General features: G+C 43.4%; 1 protein-coding gene across 2 annotated transcripts; it reads right to left on the minus strand.

Moving 5' to 3' along the window:
• Positions 1-3,273: 3,273 nt before the first annotated feature.
• Positions 3,274-21,172, minus strand: HSD3B7 (hydroxy-delta-5-steroid dehydrogenase, 3 beta- and steroid delta-isomerase 7). 2 transcript variants are annotated; one of them, XM_075286107.1, is made up of 7 exons: positions 21,131-21,172; positions 18,549-18,705; positions 10,029-10,184; positions 7,628-7,736; positions 7,348-7,447; positions 7,093-7,255; positions 3,274-6,913 (listed from the first exon to the last, which is right to left on the minus strand). In XM_075286107.1, exons 2-7 carry the CDS (start codon positions 18,703-18,705, stop codon positions 6,492-6,494), a joined length of 1,107 nt encoding a protein of 368 aa, XP_075142208.1. In that variant the 5' UTR covers positions 21,131-21,172; the 3' UTR covers positions 3,274-6,491. The 2 variants fall into 2 exon arrangements, with proteins under 2 accessions (XP_075142208.1, XP_075142207.1); XM_075286106.1 differs by lacking the exon at positions 21,131-21,172 and having other exon boundaries at positions 18,549-18,810.
• Positions 21,173-22,123: the final 951 nt, after the last annotated feature.

Here is a 22,123-nt window from a genome sequence, read left to right on the forward strand (position 1 = left end):
TTTGGGCATGCCTGGTCCAACGTTCGGTTACTGTGGACAGTTAAGCATAAAATCATTTCCAAAAGACATAATGTTAAAGATGAAACACACTTTGCAATATTTTAAGCAATATCCTTGTATTATTTGGGATTTGTATAATTTTAAAGTGGAAAAAAGGAAAGGAGTACCTTGAAAAAGTATGGGAACCCTAGAAGATTTGAGCACTCGGGTAAATGACTAAGGGCTCAGATCTTAAAGAGGACCATTCATGTTTTCAGAGAAGTGCGGTATTACCACTAGAAAGCAGGCAATGCAATTAATTCAGCTTTCCCAGTATTATGCACCTCAGTCCTGGAGTTACTGGTGCCATTAGTTTTGGCACGGATGTCTCTCCACTGTCAGAAAGGCCAGCCTTGCAGCCTAGTGTCATCACAGAGCTGTGAGGAATACCCCCCACACACACACAGTATTGTATGTCGGGGAGGGGGGGGGGTTCCTAGCCCAGCGATATCGCAAGGCTGTAAGTCCTGCCTTTCTGACAGTGGAGAGGTATTGGTGCCGAAACGGCACGGATATCACCAGCACCATATCAGGAAAGTTGACTTACAGAGAGGTGGGCCTTACAGCTCAACGTCATTGCTGGGCTGTGAGGAACGCCTCCCAGTCAGATCTTCCAGAGCCTTACACTGTCGGGTGGGGTGGAGATTGTTCCTCACAGCCCAGCAAAGACGCCGAGTAGTAGGGCCTGCCCTTTGGACAGTAGAGTGCAGAAACTAATGGCACCAATATCTCCAGTACTTGGACACATATGAGGAAAAGTGTTGGCTTTCTAGTATGTAATAGCGCACATCTATGAGGACATTAAAGGTCCTCTGTGAGTAGCCTATTCTAGCTACGGCTCAAACAAAATCATCATTGGGAAATCATCAGACTCCTCTTTTCCAATAATACATCAGCCATGGGGTTCTAAGCAGATGTGCAACCATCTAAAATGGTTGAAATCTACAAAGGAGGAGAAGGCTATAAGAGAATAGAAAAGAGTTTCCAGGTTACTATTTCCTCTGTTTGAAATAGAATTAAAAATGATAGATAACAGAAACAGTGGAGGTCAAGATGATGTCTCGAAGACCAAGAAAGACCTACAGGATTTTTAGAAAGTCAAAATAAGACCCACACATGACTGCTAAAGACCTCCAGGAAGACTTAGACTCTGGAGCTGTGTTATATTGTTTTACTGTTCAGTGACACGTGCACAAATGTGGCCTTCATGGAAGCGTCATTAGAAGAAAACCTCCTGTGTCCTCACCATAAAATTCAGAAGTTTGTAAAAGATCAGCTAAACAAGCCTGATGCATTTTGGAAACAAGTCCTGTGGACCAATGAGGTTAAATAGAACTCTAGCTTTAGTGATGAAAGGTATGTTTGGAGAAAAAAAGGGCACAGAAACACCTTGGGAAACAGTAAGCATGGGGGGGGGGGGAATCAATCATGCTTGCCCAAATTCTGGAAACAAAAAAAAAAAAGCTAAAAGTTGGAAAGAGGAGGATGGCTTCTTCTCGTGGCTAATAATCCCGAACGTCTCAAACTCCACAAAAATTACAAGTTTTAGGTGTCACCACGGACCTCACAGTCCCCTGATCGAACATTGAAAATCTGTGGAAAGACCGTAAAAGAGCAGTGTGTGCAAAAAGGCTAAGGAATCTCAGAACTGGAAGACGTCTACAAGGAAGAATGGATGAAAATCCCTCAAACTAGAAGCGAAAGATTCTTGTCTGACCGCAAAAAGTATTTACAAGCCGTGATACCTGCCAAAGGGGGCGCTACAAGGTACTGACCATCAGGGTGCACAAAGTTTTGCTTCAAGCCCTTTTCCTTTTTTTGTTAGTTTGAAAATGTAAAATATGGAAATAAAAATAGTTTTTGCTTAAAATACAAACGGGAATGTGTCTTTATTCTTTTTAGAGATCATTTCAACTTAACTGTTCACAGTAATTTTCAACAGGGGTGCCCAAACTTTTTCAGGCCACTGTATGTGAAGATGCTGGTGTCACCAATCTTTGAATGGAGGACCATACACCTCCAGAAGTGGTCAGTTGTGCATAGACCAGTAGCTTGGCTACCTCTAACCAAAGTTTACAAAGAGAAGCATTTGCACTGGGCTCAGAAATACCTGGAGACTAATTCTCAGTTTTTATTCACATAATTTAGGCTATATTTCCTGCATCATTTTTGGCAGATAGATGCAAGAATACAGAAATTACAACTTTGGTCAGACAGAAGGACAATTTGCATCCAAATAGCAGATAATGGAACAGAAAACGGAAGCATTGCTCGGAGGACATGGTTAGTGAAACAGACATAGGCAGACAGGGATTGGCAGAAGGAAGCTTAGCAGGTGAGCACACTAATCCTTACCCAAATAGTAGTGCAGGCAGAGGTAACCAGGTATCTTGGGTAGCAAGGAAATTCATGTCATCTCAATGACATGGAGTCAAACTGCCTAAAACGCAATCTGAAAATTCATGGCAGGAATCCCTATACAGCCATCTTCAGATAGGTACCTTTTCCTAAAAGATTTTCTGCTTTGGTTTATATTCAATGTCTTGAGGCTTCTTGAAAGTTGAGTATGACTTGTAAGGAGCTGCCTTCCTATAGATGTCACTAGGGGAACAGATTTCTTTCATTTATCACGGAAAACGTATTTGCATATCTTTTCCAAAATGTTTGGGAGAGCGTGCATGGTTAAAAAGCCTCCCTACACGGACATGGCCTTCTTATTAGTGAGATAAAGTTCTCCTGGGCCAAACTGAGGAATGAAGATAAGTGGCATATTGTATGGAGGAGTCTCTAATAATTCGTTACAATCATTTACACATTGGAGGTGTTCCCTGACCAGTATGTTCTTCTGTTTTACACACATTGCTGTGGGTTATATCTGAATTGTACATTTTCTAGACTGTAGATCGGAGACTGTCCTCTACATGATGAGGGGAATCCATAGTTTTTACCAGGGGTTGTAGTTATTGCTTCTTTGTAGGAGTTGGAAGTGATGTGCAACATAGTCGATGACCTTTAGTGTTGATATTTAGAGTTTTGACAGAAGCGGTAGTTTACAAAATGACCACAAGAAGGCGCCATCATTCAGTGTAAACCATTGTAAAGTAATATGGCCGCCCAGTCTCTGATCGAGCTCTCTCACCATTGTCACCTTAGATGATTACAATTCAGGTTCCCATAAATTGACGCACAAACACCACAACATACTGCAATTGGTATAATTTATTAAATTACTATCATTGATACAAATAAATTAATATAAATTATTGCACTTGTATTGCATTTGATATTAACTGTAAATGTACAGATGTAAACACGTTCATCCTCCTCCTCCTCCTGTGGTCCCTTATGAAAGAAAGGTTTTACCTGCGAGTCCCTATTAGGATCTCATATCTTCTTTGTCCTTCAGAATCCTTTAGTAAGATACGACATTAGGATAGGCAATAACTTCATGATTTGTGGATCCTGAGAATGGGGCTCCGGTTCTCCTGTCTTGATGGAGCTAGAGACAGCGCATGCTTTACCGCTTCATTCATTCTCTATATGCTGCTCACTCCTATAGCCGAGCACTGTACCTACCTCGCACTTGACTGTCACTCCATCAGGGCAGGTGAACCAGGCCCCATTTTGAGGATCGGTGGTCGGACCTCTACCGATCATGAAGTTAACCCCTCTCCTATTGATACGGAATAACTTCAGATCTTGGTACAGCCGCTTTAAAGTAAATATCCACAATTTAACACCAACACGTACTGAGTAATACAGCCTTACGGTCGGAGCTTTGCATTTCTGATACAGAGCTCCAAATCTTCACGAGTTCTCGGGCCTATTCACTTTCCTAATCCATCCGTTAAGATGCTCCTCAACGCGTTTTGTGCCCACTCCGTCTTTTGTACCTCTTTATTCCCATATTTGGTCAACATCTCTTATTCTTGCCTCTATCTCATCCAGTCCCAATCCAGTAAGGCCCAGTTCACATCTGCATTCAGGCCATTCCGTTCCCCTATCTGCATGAAAATTGAATTCTTTCTGCATTTTTCGTGCGGAAACCACACGGAACCCATTATAGTCTATATAGTCTTTTTTAAGAGGACTAGGTTTCTGTTCGGGGAGTCCTGCCCTGAAACCCACAGATGAGAACCGGGCCTAAGACGTTAAGCGCTCTGGACAGACCATTCTTGGTCATAGCTTATTATGGGTGGGAGACTTGCTGAGATTGAGCGTTGACCCACTAAGACAAAGACAAAACTTTACTTTGGTGCCCAGCTTCTGTATACATGGACAAGATCCTGACTGGCTCGCCCATTATGTCCACATTATACCGGGAGATTCACTCCAAAAAGGCCCCGAATATTCTGTAATAACGGTCGCTAGAACAAAGCAATCTAAATAGAACATGCAATGTGCTGATCAGTATATGCAACTTTGGAAAAGCTGGGATGCCCCCATGGAGAGATCAGGTAGCTGCCGTAAAGCCATTACAACGTTAAACCTCTGTGACTTCCAAATACGTGCCCATGCCCTCTTCAGTCATTCAACTTCTCATCGGGATGTTGGTGTACAATATCGAGTAGTGCGTCTTCATGGTGTCAACCTATTTGGTCACCGATTTGTTTAAGTGATGTCAGGTAGTGTTTGTGACGTACCCTCAAAGAGTGGTACTCGGAAGATTGTATAAAAACTGGAAACAATGGGATCATGAAATCCCTTCTCATGACGGAGGCCGTCCAAAAAAGTCGTAGGACACCATCAACGATGCGTAACATCCTCCCAAGTGGTCTCCAAAACCCCTGAGATGCCGATCAACATGTCAACAATAGCTGGAAAAATTGCGCTATCGCCGCCGTCCAGGAGCACATGGCACGTTTCATTCAGATTGCGTCATCCTAGTCAGAGTCATTACAGAAGATTCGAGGACTCCATGGAGTGACTCTCTTTGTACATGGACAAAGTCCCTTCAGACTCGCCAGTTCTGCCCACGTTAAAGCCATTATGTAAGTGAGACGTTCCCTGCTGGTTACTATAGATCTACATATTAGAAGTATCCGGTGACCCCGATAATATTGGTCACAATAACAGCTATATAATAAACCGCACTCCGCTAAACTGTCTATATCTAGACCTGAATGACTAATATAGAAGACAAAAATATACGATATACAGATGAATACAAACTTATTATAGGCTGTTGTCCAGACTTTGCTGAATATTGCTTCTACTATTTCTAGACATGTCAGGGCAGAGTTACTAATCCTAAAATTGAATCTATCATAGTGCTGAGTCTAGCTAATAGACTTGGCAATGATAAATTCGTCACACCCACTTCCCTATTGTATAACAAGGTGCAAAACTGATCTAATACAGATAATAAATGTCTATGACGCCATTTTTCTTTTTGTCACCAGAATTTTGGTACATATGGAAAAGTAAATCTGCCGATTCTGCTTTTACAGAACCGATTCCTGCCTCTAGGGTGTGCTGTAGGAAAGTAAAGCAGAACTCCACCAATAGGTCATGAGTGGTATTGCAACCTATTCTTATAAATGATTTAGGATCTGAACAAGACCTTGTGCCTGGGAGGATTTCAATCTTATAATAAATCACTTTTCCCTTTAGCTCCTGAGGTTCCTGTGGTTTGTGGTCTGTACCTCAAGAATCAATTAGGCTAAATTACAGGATTATCCAACTTAAAATAACGTTCGGAGCCCAATATGAAATGCTTGGTGAGCTCCATGCCTCCTCTGTAGATGCGACATGACGGTGTGACCAATGTTGAACAAGATTATTGCACTTTAGGTATGTGATAAAGATAAGTGAAGCAGCTCGTAACCAACTGATAGTCTTGGAAGAACTCGCAATAGTTGATTATTATACTCTAGGGTCTTTGGAGGCCAGAGAAGGGGTGTAAAATTAAAAACCACTTTATGTGGCCTCGTCCGGAGTTCTGGTCTTCCCTGTCATGTTTCCTGGTCCCCAGGTCACCACTGAGAGCTGTGATTGGGCCTGTGGGTCAATGACATCAGCGCCCCCTATGTGACAGCTGAGACCCAATCATAGACAGCCAGAGAATACCAGGGATTGGTAGGAAGAAGAACAGCAGAGGATACTACAGAAAAGGAAAGCCGGCCCCCGAATATTATACTCGGGGGCCGGAGGAGAACCCAGACTATAATAATCAATTTTACTTGGATTTCAGTCTGATATTTGCGAAACTAATCTCATAAGTTCACCCATCACTAGTATTGCTTAAGGGTGGAGCGATGACAATCCCTCCCTAGAATAGTTGTCACCATCCGGTGTTGTGTAATCTATTACTGCCGTGATCAGATGTGTCTGCCCAATGAGATATGTCACATCTAGAAGGGCAGATTGTGTCCTTAAAATGTCTACGGACCGTAACCTGTTGAGATGATTGGTCTGTGAGGGTGAGCGGTGATATCCCGTTACGGTTCCCGTCATCGGCTCTTCTCCTCCTCCTCAAAGCTCCTCACCCAGTTGACCGTCCGCCGCTTGCTCTCCTCCCAGCTGAAGAGCGGCTTGTAACCGAAGTGTCTCTCCGCCTTGTCCGTCTGCACGGTGAATGTGGTGCTGCCTATGGCCAGGGTGTATGGGTTGAGTATAGGGGCGTAGGTGCAGAACGGGTGTAGAAGCCATTGTAGAAGTGTATTAAAGAGCGCCACTAAGTAAAGAATGAAGTAAGGCACCAGTGGGCGTGAGCCGATCATCCGAAACCCACAGGCAGACAGGAACTCCATATTAAAATCCTCATAGCTCTTATATGGAGAATGGTCGTAGCAGAAGTACACCTGCCCACCCAAGACAGAAGGACAGTCCTGCAGCTTGCGGGCCGCAAGGAGATGCATCCAGGCCACATTACCTGAGGGGATAGAGAAGGACAACAGGTATGAGAGAGATCAAGCCAATGGAGCCACCAGGAGGCAGCAGTGAGAAGTGTGACTACAGCTTTGATTATGACTAAACCACAGCACATGATGTAACTCAGGATCAGTAAAAGGGAGTTAAAGTCAACTTGTAGGAGTAGGCTTATTTTCTTACCAACATAAACCCTGCCATGTTCTGTGGCTGGAGCAATGGCTCTGAACATCCGGCGACCCGTCCTCAGCCCCTGCTGATAAAACTGCCGCATCAGCTCATGTCCTTCCCCGTAGATCCCTGTGGGACGCAGCGAACAGGTGTAAAGCGTCTTCCCGCCCTTTATCTGCACAACACAAATGATCATCTCACTCATAAACAATGACATCATAAACAATGTGTACTGTACTGCCCCCTACAGGACACTTTTGGTATTACCTTCTTTCCGTTAGCCTCCAGCACCATCTTTTCAGCTTTGGCCTTGCTCTGCGGGTACACTTGGTTGTGGAAGATGTTATATTCTGTGTCTTCATTACCCCTGTGGTATAAAGATTTTAAAGGGATTTATGAAAGCTTCTCCTGTACTCAGTGCAGAGGTGTTAAACGGGGTGCGGATATATAGCACTGGAGATATTGGACAAGAAGTAATAATTACAAACACTACAGTCAGCGTAAGACAGGCTGGGGGTGTAGTGACCCTTTACCGAATATATATTACCTGTAGAATGGATCCCCGCGTATATTGGGCCCCACCACCTCCATGCTGCTGGTGTAGACCAGGTACTGGATTCCCTCCTCCACACATACAGTCAGTACATTCTCCGTCCCTGCAGATACATGAGCAACAATCAGTCTACAAATATATGGGGTCCTGGTTGTATAGTAGTTCTATTTTTGTACAATGGAGCAGTATTATAGTAGTTATATTCTTGTACATAGGGATAGTATTATAGTAGTTATATTCTTGTACATAGGGGCAGTATTATAGTAGTTATATTCTTGTATATAGGAGCAGTATTATAGTAGTTATATTCTTGTACATAGGAGACAGTATTATAGTAGTTATATTCTTGTACATAGGGGCAGTATTATAGTAGTTATATTCTTGTACATAGGAGTAGTATTATAGTAGTTATATTCTTGTACATAGGAGCGGCATTATAGTAGTTATATTCTTGTACATAGGAGCAGCATTATAGTAGTTATATTCTTATACATAGGAGCAGCATTATAGTAGTTATATTCTTGTACATAGGAGCAGTATTATAGTAGTTATATTCTTGTACATAGGAGCAGTATTATAGTAGTTATATTCTTATACATAGGAGCAGTATTCTTGTACATAGGAGTAGTATTATAGTAGTTATATTCTTGTACATAGGAGCAGCATTATAGTAGTTATATTCTTGTACATAGGAGCAGCATTATAGTAGTTATATTCTTATACATAGGAGCAGCATTATAGTAGTTATATTCTTGTACATAGGAGCAGTATTATAGTAGTTATATTCTTGTACATAGGAGCAGTATTATAGTAGTTATATTCTTGTACATAGGAGCAGTATTATAGTAGATATATTCTTATACATAGGAGCAGCATTATAGTAGTTATATTCTTGTACATAGGAGCAGCATTATAGTAGTTATATTCTTATACATAGGAGCAGCATTATAGTAGTTATATTCTTGTACATAGGAGCAGTATTATAGTAGTTATATTCTTGTACATAGGAGCAGTATTATAGTAGTTATATTCTTGTACATAGGAGCAGTATTATAGTAGATATATTCTTATACATAGGAGCAGCATTATAGTAGTTATATTCTTGTACATAGGAGCAGTATTATAGTAGTTATATTCTTGTACATAGGAGCAGTATTATAGTAGTTATATTCTTGTACATAGGAGCAGTATTATAGTAGTTATATTCTTGTACATAGGAGCAGTATTATAGTAATTATATTCTTATACATAGGAGCAGTATTATAGTAGTTATATTCTTGCACATAGGAGGTAGTATTATAGTAGTTATATTCTTGTACATAGGAGGTAGTATTATAGTAGTTATATTCTTGTACATAGGATTAGTATTATAGTAGATATATTCTTGTACATAGGGGGCAGTATTATAGTAGTTATATTCTTGTACATAGGAGCAGTATTATAGTAGTTATATTCTTGTACATAGGAGCAGTATTATAGTAATTATATTCTTGTACATAGGGGCAGTATTATAGTAGTTATATTCTTGTACATAGGAGCAGTATTATAGTAGTTATATTTGTGTACATAGGAACAGTATTATAGTAGTTATATTCTTGTACATAGGGGCAGTATTATAGTGGTTATATTCTTGTGCATACGAGCAGTATTATAGTGGTTATATTCTTGTACATAGGGGCAGTAGTTATATTTAGTATTATATCTGTTCAACTCTTCCTGTGCAGTTATATTTGGGAGTTCCTCTTCCTGAACCACTTGCCTCATGGAGAAGACGATACAGTAAAGTAAATATTTTTTTTCCTCCCACAGACATCGCTCAGGGAAATCATTAGTATTACTGGTAGTAACCAGAGCTATGGAGGTCCCGCCCGGGGTAGATGCCATTTGGATTTCTCTAAGTGGATAATCTTCCTCGGATGGGGAATGCTTTTCCATCAGTATAACAGTCCGGGGAAGGTTTATACATTAGGATCAGGCTTGTGGCTGGGTCATGAAGTTTGAGAGATTGGCCGTTGGTCAGACATCACGTCACACTGATATATTTAGTGTCTATTTGGAGCTCTGTGTTTCCGGTCACATTTTTTCCAGGTTTTCGTGCGTAGTTTATACTGACTTTCCCCTTGTGATATATTCCACTACATGACACTCAGGTCACCCCCGGCTGTCGTTGTGCTATATACCTACCCCCAGCTCTTCCTCATATGGTTGTATTTTTAGGTGGTCTTTATTTGCCCTGTGGAGACTGGCAGGGAATTCACTTTTTTCTTCCAGCAGTAACATCTTGTGGTTGAGAAATAATTTCTTGGCTCCAGAAATAAGACATTCCACAAGCTGAGTAAGTTTACAATAGAGCCGGTCATGGCAAGACATCACGTTCTTCACTATTATTTCTTACCTGTTACATTGACCTTTGTGACCTTACTGGCCGGGACACGACCCCAGACGTCCACCAGGCTGGCCGTGTGTATGACCAGGTGACTACCAGCGAGGGCGCCGCGGACATCCTCCAGAGACGAAATATCCCCCTGGATCAGACTGACCTTTACACGATCTATGGGAGAATAAAGACAATGGTTGTATTCCTGGAGGCTCACAACACAACTTAAAGAGGAATCACACAAAAAAATAATAATTCTATAAACCAATTTACTACAAATAAACAAAGTACATCCTTCAATTTTCACTCTGACCACTACCCTTAATATACACTAGACAATTTTGTAGGTGTTTTCTTTGGAGCCATCACCTCAATCCTATCAAGTTATAGTAAACGCTAACTCTTCTATACGTAACACTACTGACCCATCATTACATCACTACTGACAATAGATGATGTCATAGTTTATCTCCTCCCTGCACAGACCAAATCTAGAAAATCCAGACTATTGCTGCCTATGGTCATCTCGGTGCTGTAAAGCATATCACTAAGCGCTGTTAACAGTGCAGAGAAGTTTAGGAAAGATGGTTGCCCATAATAATTTTAAAGGGGAACTCCAGATTTATGTATGCAGTTAATGACTACCACTTTGGAGGATATAGAAGATATATTCCCATCTCTGACATTTATCCATAGGAGAATGGGGGTCGCCCAAATCTGATGAGGTTACTACAGCACGTGCACAGCTCTCTCCATTTACTTCTATGGAAGTTTCAGAAAAAAATAGGGCGATTACTTGGCAGCTTCCCTAATTTACACAGAAGAGAATGGAGAGGCGTACACATAGCGGCAGCGACTTCACTTATTAGGAAATGTGGGCCCCGGGGATCGTCCTCAATGCAGGTGCAAGTTGACATAGCAGATAACTATGAGATGGGAACACCCATTTAATGTCCATTAGAAATGTTTCCTACATTTAGAGGGAAATGCGCATTTTCAGAGATTTTTTGGCTGAGGCGTCAGGGTGGGGAGCGGAGATACCAGATCACTTCCTTTAATTACTATCTTGAGTCCAACATATTTTAGAAACGAAAGCGTGAACACCCGTGTAACAGCGACATATTACATAACCTATACGGGGAGATTGTTATATTGGGCAGCGACCATGAAAACAAGCCAAACACGTGGAAGTCATCTGATAGTTTTTATCATAAATAATCCCGATAACATGTAATCGCCTTTGGTGAGCTTTTGTAACAGGCTCGTCAACTTTTTGGAGATTGTGTACTAGAACAGTATGGGGCTGTGTATTGTTGGCATGTATTCACACTGTATATGTTGTGTAATACCACGCAGTTAGAAGGGAGTCTACATTTCTGTTTCTACAACATGTCTAAAGGGCATCCATTAGGATGACCATCATTTGGATGGACAAAACATGGTGCATGAAGGAGTTTTTTTGCTGATTTTTGACACTCTGTAACTAGGGTTGAGCCGATCTTGAGATTTCAGGATTGTTTTTCATATCCGATTTTCAATCATTTTCCAGCCGATTGTGAAATTTGCTCAATCACCTATCGGGATCCGATCTTTCCCGATCGCTCAACCCTATTAACGATATATCTATGAATAGGGTCGAGCCAATCTTGAGATAACCTCCGACCTCGATCCCGCCGGAAAAGATCCGGATCGGAATCGCGATCGTGACATTTACTCGATCACCCATCAGAATCCGATCTTTTCCAATCCCGATCGCTCAACCCTTTCTGCAACAAACCCTCAGACACAGATGTGAACACAGCCAAAGTAGACTTTTTTGCTTTGTAGGTTCTCTTTTATGTAGAAGGTGTCCGGTTCGATGATCTGAGGAGTATTTATAGGTCGTCTGCTACATTATTATTGGTTCTTTCGCCATCATCTGTCTTATACTCCACTCACATCCAAAGTAGCATTCTACCCTGTCTATCTTCTCTCTGCTTATTTATGTTTGCAATTACTTTGTAGACTGTGGGACGCTACTGGATGGGTCAAGGGTTAGGACTGTCAGCAGAATTGTGAACGCAGCTCTGGATGCGATTGCACAATAAGGGTTAGGAAGGTCACTGGATCATTACATAGTGTGGGGTGGTGGGCTCTTGTTCATTGTTTTATTTGGGTTAGAGGATTTATGCAGGGGATATTCTATAGTTCCCTGTTACTGTCTTGTGCAGTGCCATTGTTCCTTTCCTCCTGTTCCTTGTTCCTTCTTCCCGCACATCTCTTCGCATGTGAAACCAGGGAACTTCCGAGTAGGCCAGATGTATTGTTAAGAAATCCATGGTGTCAGACACAAAGCTCTGGTGTTGGATGGAGGTTCCTGGTACCCACCAGATAAAATTATTCTGGGGCCCATCCTCCAATAACCCATAGTGGATAGACCCTAGTACCCCTCAAATGTGGGATTCTTCTGCTAGACCATTATTGTATTAGATCCTGGGCCCTCCGGAGGATACTCTGGTACCCAGGGGCCCAGTCCAACACTGCTCTCCTCCTTGTCCTTGGCTTCATATTCACACAAGGTGATGTCCTACTGATATATGACCATGGAGCCTCATTGATCACCAATATGTAGACTCATTCCTAGGTACTGGAGTTCTCAATAACTGTCCCGTATAAAAGCCCTGGCATGGGTACAGTATAAAACCTGAATACACAGCTAAATCTACCCTCCCCCTCGTGTAAACACAGGGACTCTTTGTCCTTTGCCGTCACATCAGAGCCGAGTGTTCACTGACAAGAGAAAATAAATATATCTGCCCAGGGCGAGTAGCGTCATCCACAATGTCAGTATATTCGTTTATTTAACCGTTAGCATGACCAAATTTCAACATCGACATTCTATAAATAAAGTTTATTGAAGACCACACAGCATGTGCACGCCTGGAATAGTTCATAGCGACCAATCAGATTCTAACTTTCATTTGTTTGCAAATAAAAGTTACATTTTTATAGGTTGCTATCAGGCCCCTCAATGAACTTTATTTACAAAGTCCTTAAAGACACAGTGTACATCGTAAAGAACCCCAAGTGATGAGATTTCGAGATTCCGTTCGTTATCACGTGGCCTTGGCGGCCAATCAGTGGACTCAGCGGTGACTACTAAGTCCACCGATTGGCTGCAGAGGTGATGTGATGATGAACAGCATGGACCAAACATCCCCTTTAAATCAGACTCTCCTGAGATGTCCTGGAGACGGCTGTAAAATGGGATGACGCGGGGGAGTGGACAAACCTCCAAGGCCCGGTCAAATGTTCTCTGGGCTTGCAGTCACAAAATAGGGTCATGACTGTACGCTTCATGTCTACGTCTCACACAGGGATGTGCCATGGAACAAATAGGGATATTTAAGTCTCGTCCCCTGGCTCACCATTTTGAGAATGGACAACCCAAATTTTCTGAAAAAATTTGAGAAAGTTTGGACCTATTTGGGACAGTTCACTAGAAATCTTTCCCAGGACTAATCTGAAGCATTACCAGGTAAACTGGAGGCGATGACACGAGATCTCCTATTTACTGGGATTATTTACCATAACTTGCATAACGCTCTAATTCTGTACATGGCGTCAGTGCCAGGACACTGCGGTGTTACACGATATCCCAGCCTGAAATTCGATCGACAGATCAATTTTAATGCTCATGACATAATGTGAAATTAATGTGAGTTACATCAGTCTGCCGCACCTTTGTATCAGATACCCGTGATATGACATATGATAAACCCATCAACAGCCCAACCAAGTCAGCACATCTTTACCAATGTCCGACCTGTAAAGACAATCCCACTACACGAACATTGTCCTATCGGGAAATTCAGGACCACTCTATGAGAACATAGGAGAACACAAGAGGATTGTGGGCCCTGGTCACAAGAGCTTACAATCTATGGGTATATAGAAGATGAAGAGAGGAGTCATAAAGATCTTGATCAAATTTCTCCTGATTGCTTCAGAGCCTGGATAGTTTTGTAGTTTTTGTTGGCTCCGGAGGGAAGACGGGGCACCACATTTGGTGTTATATATTTTTCTTGGCTAGGCATTTGCTGATTTCTGCACCGATGACGTTTCGCTTTCCGCCCACTATGCACTGCCAGGACGTAATCATATGTCATTTCTTATCATAATAATTGGACAAGTCCCTGGCAGACGGTTAGGGTTGTCTCCAATCATAATTCCTGCTTAGGACTTGCATGGCTCATAAAGCAGGACCCTAATCTTCCTGGGCCATGCTCTATATGTGATCAAACATTAAACCCCAAACAGCAAAGTGATTGGGAATAACATTATATGGGAACTAAAACATGAGAAGGGCAGTAACATGGCTGAAATATTATAGAGAACTTATGGTTATATGGGGGCTTTGGGTATCAGAACAACCGATCCTGCTTCTTTGCATGAGACTGTTGTGAGATACTGCACTGTCTAACAGCACACTATAGTGGTAACCCTTCAATATGTAATCGGGTATTATGGTGATTACTTTGCACGGTGTAATAGGGCACTATAGCGGTGACTCTGCACTGTGTAATAGGGAGCTTTAGCGGTGACTCTGCACTGTGTAATAGGGCTCTATAGTGGTGACCCTGCACTGTGTAATAGGGTACTATAGTGGTAACCCTGCTCTAAGTAATAGGGTACTATAATGGAGACCCTGAACTGTGTAATAGGGCGCTTTAGCGGTGACCTCACCGTGTAATAGGGCGCTATAGCTGTGACCTTGCACTGTGTAATAGAGTACTATAGCGGTGACCCTGCACTGTGTAATGGGGCTCTATAGTGGTGACCCTGCACTGTGTAATAGAGTACTATAGCGGTGACCCTGCACTGTGTAATGGGGCTCTATAGTGGTGACCCTACACTGTGTTAAAGGATATTATAGCGATGATCCTACACTGTGTTGGGAATCTCTTGTGTTTCTCTACATTCTGGAAAATATTTGATTTTATCATCATTTCCCGTTTAGAAAAAAAAAAAGGAAGGAAGATGATACAAAAGGTGAAGGAATCAGGAAACCAAAAGGAGACAAGAACTTCCTATTATAATATTAACAAACACACGTCTGTGATTCATCACGGGGGGGGGGCAGCGCTTACATACTGTGACGACCAAAGTTAGCCTGTACAGAGCATGCCTAAAACCTGAGAAAGTGAAAGTGATGCCTAGTACACGGAGTTTATGCTCCACTCATTCTGAACGTAAACTCGTTCAGAGTGAGTGGCGTAAAAAACAGATCCCATTGACCTCAATGGGTGCCGGTATATGCACATATCACATTGAAAGCAATAGGTAAAAAAGCCTCCCATTGATTTCAATGAGTAGCGCGCGTATGCCGGCATCCATTGAAGTCAACGGGATCTGGTTTTTTACGCCGCTCACTCTGAACAAGTTTACGTTCAGAATGAGCAGAGTGTAAACTCCGTGTGAAGGCTCCCTAACACCGGTGATATAGTCAGGGGCGGCTATCCGCTACCTGTACACAAGCACCTGGACCAGGCCACACCAGCAAACACATACTAAGACACAGCACTCATGTTATTCCTAGCAGCGCCAAATAACACAGTCCAGGACAAAGTACCTCCCCAAAATACCACAACAGCATTGTGACTCTCCCCAACCACTTTGACAGTATTATCCCTCTTCCCACCAACACCAGTTTTGCCCTATTACACCCCTATCAGTAGCATTTTCCTACTGAAACCTTTCACCCCAAAACAGTAATCTCCTCCTTCCCACCACCACTACATTGAAAGCAGTATTATCCCCCTCCCCACTTTCCCCACCAACACCAGCATTCACCACACAGTGCAGGGTCCCCGCCATAATACCCTATTACACAGTGCAGGGTCCCTACCATAATACCCTATTACACAGTGCAGGGTCCCCACCATAAAACCCTATTACACAGTGCAGAGTCACCGCTATAGTGCCCCATTACACAGTGCAGGGTCCCCACCATAATACCCTATTAGACAGTGCAGGGTCCCCACCATAATACCCTATTAGACAGTGCAGGGTCCCCACCATAATACCCTATTAGACAGTGCAGGGTCCCCACCATAATACCCTATTAGACAGTGCAGGGTCCCCACCATAATACCCTATTAGACAGTGCAGGGTCCCCACCATAATACCCTATTAGACAGTGCAGGGTCCCCACCATAATACCCTATTAGACAGTGCAGGGTCCCCACCATAATACCCTATTAGACAGTGCAGGGTCCCCACCATAATACCCTATTAGACAGTGCAGGGTCCCCACCATAATACCCTATTAGACAGTGCAGGGTCCCCACCATAACACCCTATTAGACAGTGCAGGGTCCCCACCATAACACCCTATTAGACAGTGCAGGGTCCCCACCATAATACACTATTACACAGTGCAGGGTCCCCACCATAATACACTATTACACAGTGCAGGGTCCCCACCATAATACACTATTACACAGTGCAGGGTCCCCACCATAATACCCTATTACACAGTGCAGGGTCCCCACCATAATACCCTATTACACAGTGCAGGGTCCCCACCATAAAACCCTATTACACAGTGCAGAGTCACCGCTATAGTGCCCCATTACACAGTGCAGGGTCCCCACCATAATACCCTATTACACAGTGCAGGGTCCCCACCATAATACCCTATTACACAGTGCAGGGTCCCCACCATAAAACCCTATTAGACAGTGCATTATGTTTTATATAACGTAACGTTCAGTTTCTCATCCTTGACCCAAGTAGAAGTGAAACCTTATTGAGATCTATTTGTCAAAAGCAGAATTTCACCTCAACCGCAGTTCCCTCTCGGCCACTTCCCCTAGTAATAATTATACACAGTGCAGAGTATTGTATCCCTGCAGAGCATCACATCAGCTGAACTTTAGCCTGTATCTCTTTCAGTGCGTTCACATGTGCTAAATGCCACCATCACATGTGAGAGGTTATTACGTCTCTGCTCAGGTGGATTTGGGATTAGAGGTCAGCTGGAAGGTATTATTAAAGCTCATTATACCAGCGGAGGGCGATGGCAAGCGTGGTATCGTGGGCCTCCCTGGGTATAATCAGCTGCGGTATAACTCCCCCTAATGATATGCTAGTTGTAAAGCTACCAACCCAGATACTTCACATTAATCCACTGCTGCAGTGTCAGACTACATACGAGACACAGCCTTGTTTTATCTTGTACAGATCCGTAATTACATAATATACTCCAGTCACACACAGAGCTGCGGCCACAATTCTCTGCTTGCCTGTTATCATTCATTGCAATACACTGTGATCTAAACTTAGATGCAAGGTGTAGAAAAGCAAAATTGTGAATGCTGCTCTGGATGTGACTGGAGTATGCTGTAATGGAGGATACGGGATTGACAAAAAAAAAAAAAGCGAGATCACTGAAACTTGGAAAATTTATAAAATCACCGATTTGTATATTAACCTTATATAATAGAATTTTAGCAATAGCTGAGTTCATTTGGGATCAGAAGATTTTTTATAGATCCCACCACACACACACACAGCACCACCTATAGGCAGCTCCAGGTACTGCTCAATCATAAAGAACAAGCATATGTTAGATATCTACTGATAAGCAGGGGTGGGATTTCTGTGCTCCTGGGTGGAGCCTGATGACATCACTATACAGATCCCCAGTTTACATTATGTTAGTCTATAAGCTCACACCCTGCTGTGGTCAGAATTAGGTGACCCTAAACCTGACAACTAGGGATTACCTCAGAGGTAGGGAACGTACGGCTCTCCAGCTGTTGCAAAACTACAACTCCCAGCATGCATACTTGCTCTGCTGTACTTGGAACGCCCATGGAAGTGAATGGACCATGCTGGGAATTGTAGTTTCACAACAGCTGGAGAGCTGAAGGTTCCCTACCCCTGGGTTACCTGCTCAAGAGGCTGAGGGCATTCGGAGTCCAGGGGCCACTTCTTAAGGCCTTTTTCAACTCAGCCATATTCTTCGGAGTGGCCTGCTGGGGGAGTAGCATACCAGCCATGGACAGAAATACACTTAAGATTCTGGTTAGAATGGCCATCTCTGTCCTGGGGAGCCCCCTAGACCCAGTACAGGTGGTGGGTGACAGAAGGATACTGTCCGTGGTGACCTCCATGCTGAAGAACAACTCCCACCCCATGTATGAGACTGTAACAATACTGGGCAGTACTGTCAGTGACCGTCTGATTCACCCCAAGTGTGAGAAGGAGCGCTATCTGAGATCCTTCCTCCCAACCGCGGTCAGGCTGTATAATTAATATCAGACTAAACGAAGATCACTCCGCACAGAGAACTAAATGATCCTGAAGTCTTTCTTTTCAGTTGCTACGGCTCCTAGTATCTTCCCTATCTACTATTCTAAGCTTGTATGTGATCTTTCTTGTAATATATTACTGTATTATCCATTCTGCTGTAACATGCCGACATTCCCCATGGTGAGACTATTAAAGGATTTATCTTATCTTAACCTTCCAGAGGTCTCTACCCAAACTTACCATTACTTAGTTTCTTGAGTGTCTCGTCCAGGTGGAGATCGAATACTCTTATCTCTGACACATCGCTGGTGCGCTCCACCAACATCCGCACTAGGTGGGACCCCAGGAAACCGCAGCCCCCCGTCACCACATACACCTGGCCCTCCTTAACTGGCATCTGTGGGTGAAAGAGAAATGAGGTACATGAGGCAGAGGGTACGACATCCCCCATTATGTGCTGCTAGGCCATGTATCTAATCCTATCCTGTGTGATACAGTCTCAGGGGAGTAGATGACCTCTGCTATGTGCTGGCTCAGTATGGCAGTCACTCTCGGGATGTGGGTTCGGGTTGGTCAGCTTGTACCCCTCCCCTGCAGCGCTGAACATAACAGCTCAGCACAATCTCCTTGTCCATGCCACGTGCCAGGACTCTGACTAACACGGTCACTATAGTAGTGAAAGGAGACTGTCATATTCCTATGTATGTACAAAATATCTATCATTACTACATGGAAACTGTCAACAAGCAGGTTAACACATTCTCTTATGGCTTTAGTTCTATTTAGTGCTGATATTCCTGGCCAAAGATTTTCCAGATCTCTACTCAGTGAGTAAAAAGATTCCAGAGGCAGTATCCCTGGACATAGCTAGTCCTGCGCTCAGCGGAGGGTTTGTTACAATTGCATCCAGTCCAGACAATGCTCTGTGAGTATCAGCAATAGGAATGAGCGAATGTAATGAGCAGAGTTCATTCCGAATCTTCTAAAAATCTTGGGTTCAGCTGAACCCAAGAATTTTGGGGTTCGCCACCCACAAATCATTATTATACTCCTGGGTCTTATGACGCCAACCTGCTCCACATGGCTACAGGGGCCCGATCACAGGAATCAGGGGTCCATGATGTCACCCAGGAGGTCAGTGCAGGATCGAAGAGCATCGGAAGGTGCGAGGGAGCCTGGGACAGGCGAATATCAGGGTTTATTATTTTACCACCTCTGGACCCTCCGCTTATTATATTCCGGGGTCCGAGGAGACCCCTGGGTATAATAATATCACTTTTGGAGACAAACCTGGCAGGCGAACTTTAAGAAGATTCACAAAATTAATCCTGCAAGGTTCATCGTGACTCTAAAGTAAGGTTGGCACCCGCAGTCATGCACATGTGACTGTCTTGGGCTGGGGGGTATGTGAGATATACACATATATATACACATATATATACACATATATATATATATATATATATATATATATATATAGACCAGAGGATACAACTGTCTAATTATGTCAGGTATCACTGACAACAAGCAGAGGTCTTGAAAACAGTGAAAGTTGTCAGATTCTCCCCATGCGTTGACAGGTGACTGTATACCAGTCTCAGTGGGCACCCTGGCCATGCTTTATACTGCCACCTGTTCCCGCTTTACCATCTCCTGGCAGGGTGACCCACAATCTGTAGTAACAATTGTGGTAGGAAGTGGTTGTCATGCGTTTCCTGCCCCTCCTCTGCACCATTGTGACGTACATTACTGCTATATTTGAGGGGGCCATAGTGACAGTAATGGGGGGGCACAGTCTGCTCCTTATCTCTGCTGCTATATCTTATCAGCGCTGAACATGATCATAGTACAAGGTTACTGTGACACACTGACCCCGCACGGAGTCACCGCAGTCATAAGACACGCAACACGAGCTGGAGACTTATCAGTATGGCGTGTCAATTATTCGCTGCACCGCATGCTGCTCCTACTGTCACCTGTGGTTATAACCTACATAGAGTGCGGTGTCAGGGTAATACGCTCTGTATGAAGGAGAAGTGGTGGGATGTAGGACCGCCAGGACCCCAACAATCACCAGAACGGGGTCCCCAAGTCACCTGTGTGAACAGAGCCATAGTGGTCATGTGGGGTCACCAATACATTCAGTCCTATAGAGGTGAATAGAGTGGTGGTCCTGCACGCACACTACTGCTCCATTCACATGGGGCTCGGACCCTCAACAACCATGAAAACGGGGTCACCTGTGATCAGACCGACTTTTCAAAACATATTAATAAATTTTATTTATATAGCACCAACATATTTTGCAGCGCTGTACAATTTGAAGGGTACAAATAGCCCTATATATAATGTAGTGTCAGTATATACTGCCAATATAAAGTGCCGTGTGATAGAATGTATTAATACCATATTATCACACCTCGTACAGGCTGCTCTGTCTTCTATAGCGGACGTCCCCCTCTAGGGGTATATTGTACGACACCACAAACGTACCCCCATCTAAAGCCGCTACAAACCCACAGCAGAAACTATCAGTAAGTTCACAAACAAGATGCAGGTGACGCAGGAGCTGCACCTGCCAGGCAGTACTGAGCCTCCAACATCTACCACTGGTGGTGACAGCGCTCCCTGCAGGCGGTGCAGCAAAGTGTCAGCTCTATGGTCGACCCTCTGATGCAGTCAGGTGAGAATAACACTTGGCATAAAGAGAGAGCGTTAAATAAATCCGGAAGGCCAGGACAGGCTCTAGAGACGCTGCAGTGCAGCAGGAAAGTATGTGACCCCCTATATAGGCAGAATCCTCATGCACATAGTGCTCTTACCTTACTGCTTGGGCTGCTTCAGCTCACACTGCATAACACTGCACAACACTGCTATACCATGTAATAGCCAAGAGGAGGGAGCAGAGGAGGGGCCGGAGGCTGAGTCTCTATTAACCCCTTACATATTGGGTGCTATAGATATTGCCATTATTACTATGGATATTTGTATATACTCTTTACATATGTGATCCATCAGATACCAGCATGGCTGACAGATTCCCACCGAGCACCAGCTGGCGGTGAATGAGCACATGACACGACTGATAGTAGCCCGTTCCGCTCCTCGTCCGAGGGGGGGGTCTCCTGTCATGTCTCATCAATGACCATCAGGGGGATTTTATCACGGGTGCTATTTTTAAACACAGTTTTGCCGGCAGCAGCGCTGCTATTATATGCAGCAATTTTTTGGAAATATGCACAATGATGAGAAATTTTCTGCACCTTCCAATATATGGCTTTGAGTTTGGCGGCCCCAACCTGCCTATAGAGCGAGACTGCAGAAAATTACATGTTATAAATGTGTATGAAGCAAGAAACCACGCCCACTTGTCACCTGGCGGTAAGTAGATGTCATGCATCCAGCAAGAGAAATTATTTTTGGCTGGCTAAAGTTTGGGGTTGGCTGTCAGGACCAGAAGTTCTGGCCAAAATAGCCAATTTCCACCAATGAACGGCCGCTTATATGACATGCTAATGCAGTAAATGGTTGCGCAGTGTTGGTCAATTTTGTTTCTTTTTATTGTAGAAACTGTTTTGCTTGTTTTGTCATCTTTTATTCATATCCCCTTGGTTATTAAATTTAATGGTACTTTGTGTTGCTCTATGAACCCATTACCTTTATGAAGTGCGTTTGGTGTCTGACTGCTGGGAGCAGTAGTGTATGTCTGAGATTCCTATTGATCATGATTCTGAATACAATTGGTGATGGTGGCGGAGTGTGTTGGAGTGTAACTTACGCTAATTTGCAGCCTGAGTGACGGTGAGTGCAAGATA

This window comes from Leptodactylus fuscus, chromosome 8 (assembly GCF_031893055.1).
Source record: "Leptodactylus fuscus isolate aLepFus1 chromosome 8, aLepFus1.hap2, whole genome shotgun sequence".
Lineage (NCBI taxonomy): Eukaryota > Metazoa > Chordata > Amphibia > Anura > Leptodactylidae > Leptodactylus > Leptodactylus fuscus.

What these genes read in the sequence shown, in the direction of transcription:
- HSD3B7 (XM_075286106.1), bottom strand. Translation starts at nt 18,759, where the DNA reads ATGGGGGATGTCGTACCCTCTGCCTCATGTACCTCATTTCTCTTTCAC. An exon ending in CACAAAGGTCAATGTAACAG is followed by an intron (nt 7,737 to 10,028) that starts GTAAGAAATAAT and finishes ATGTATCTGCAG; the next exon opens with GGACGGAGAATGTACTGACT. An exon ending in CGCGGGGATCCATTCTACAG is followed by an intron (nt 7,448 to 7,627) that starts GTAATATATATT and finishes TTTATACCACAG; the next exon opens with GGGTAATGAAGACACAGAAT.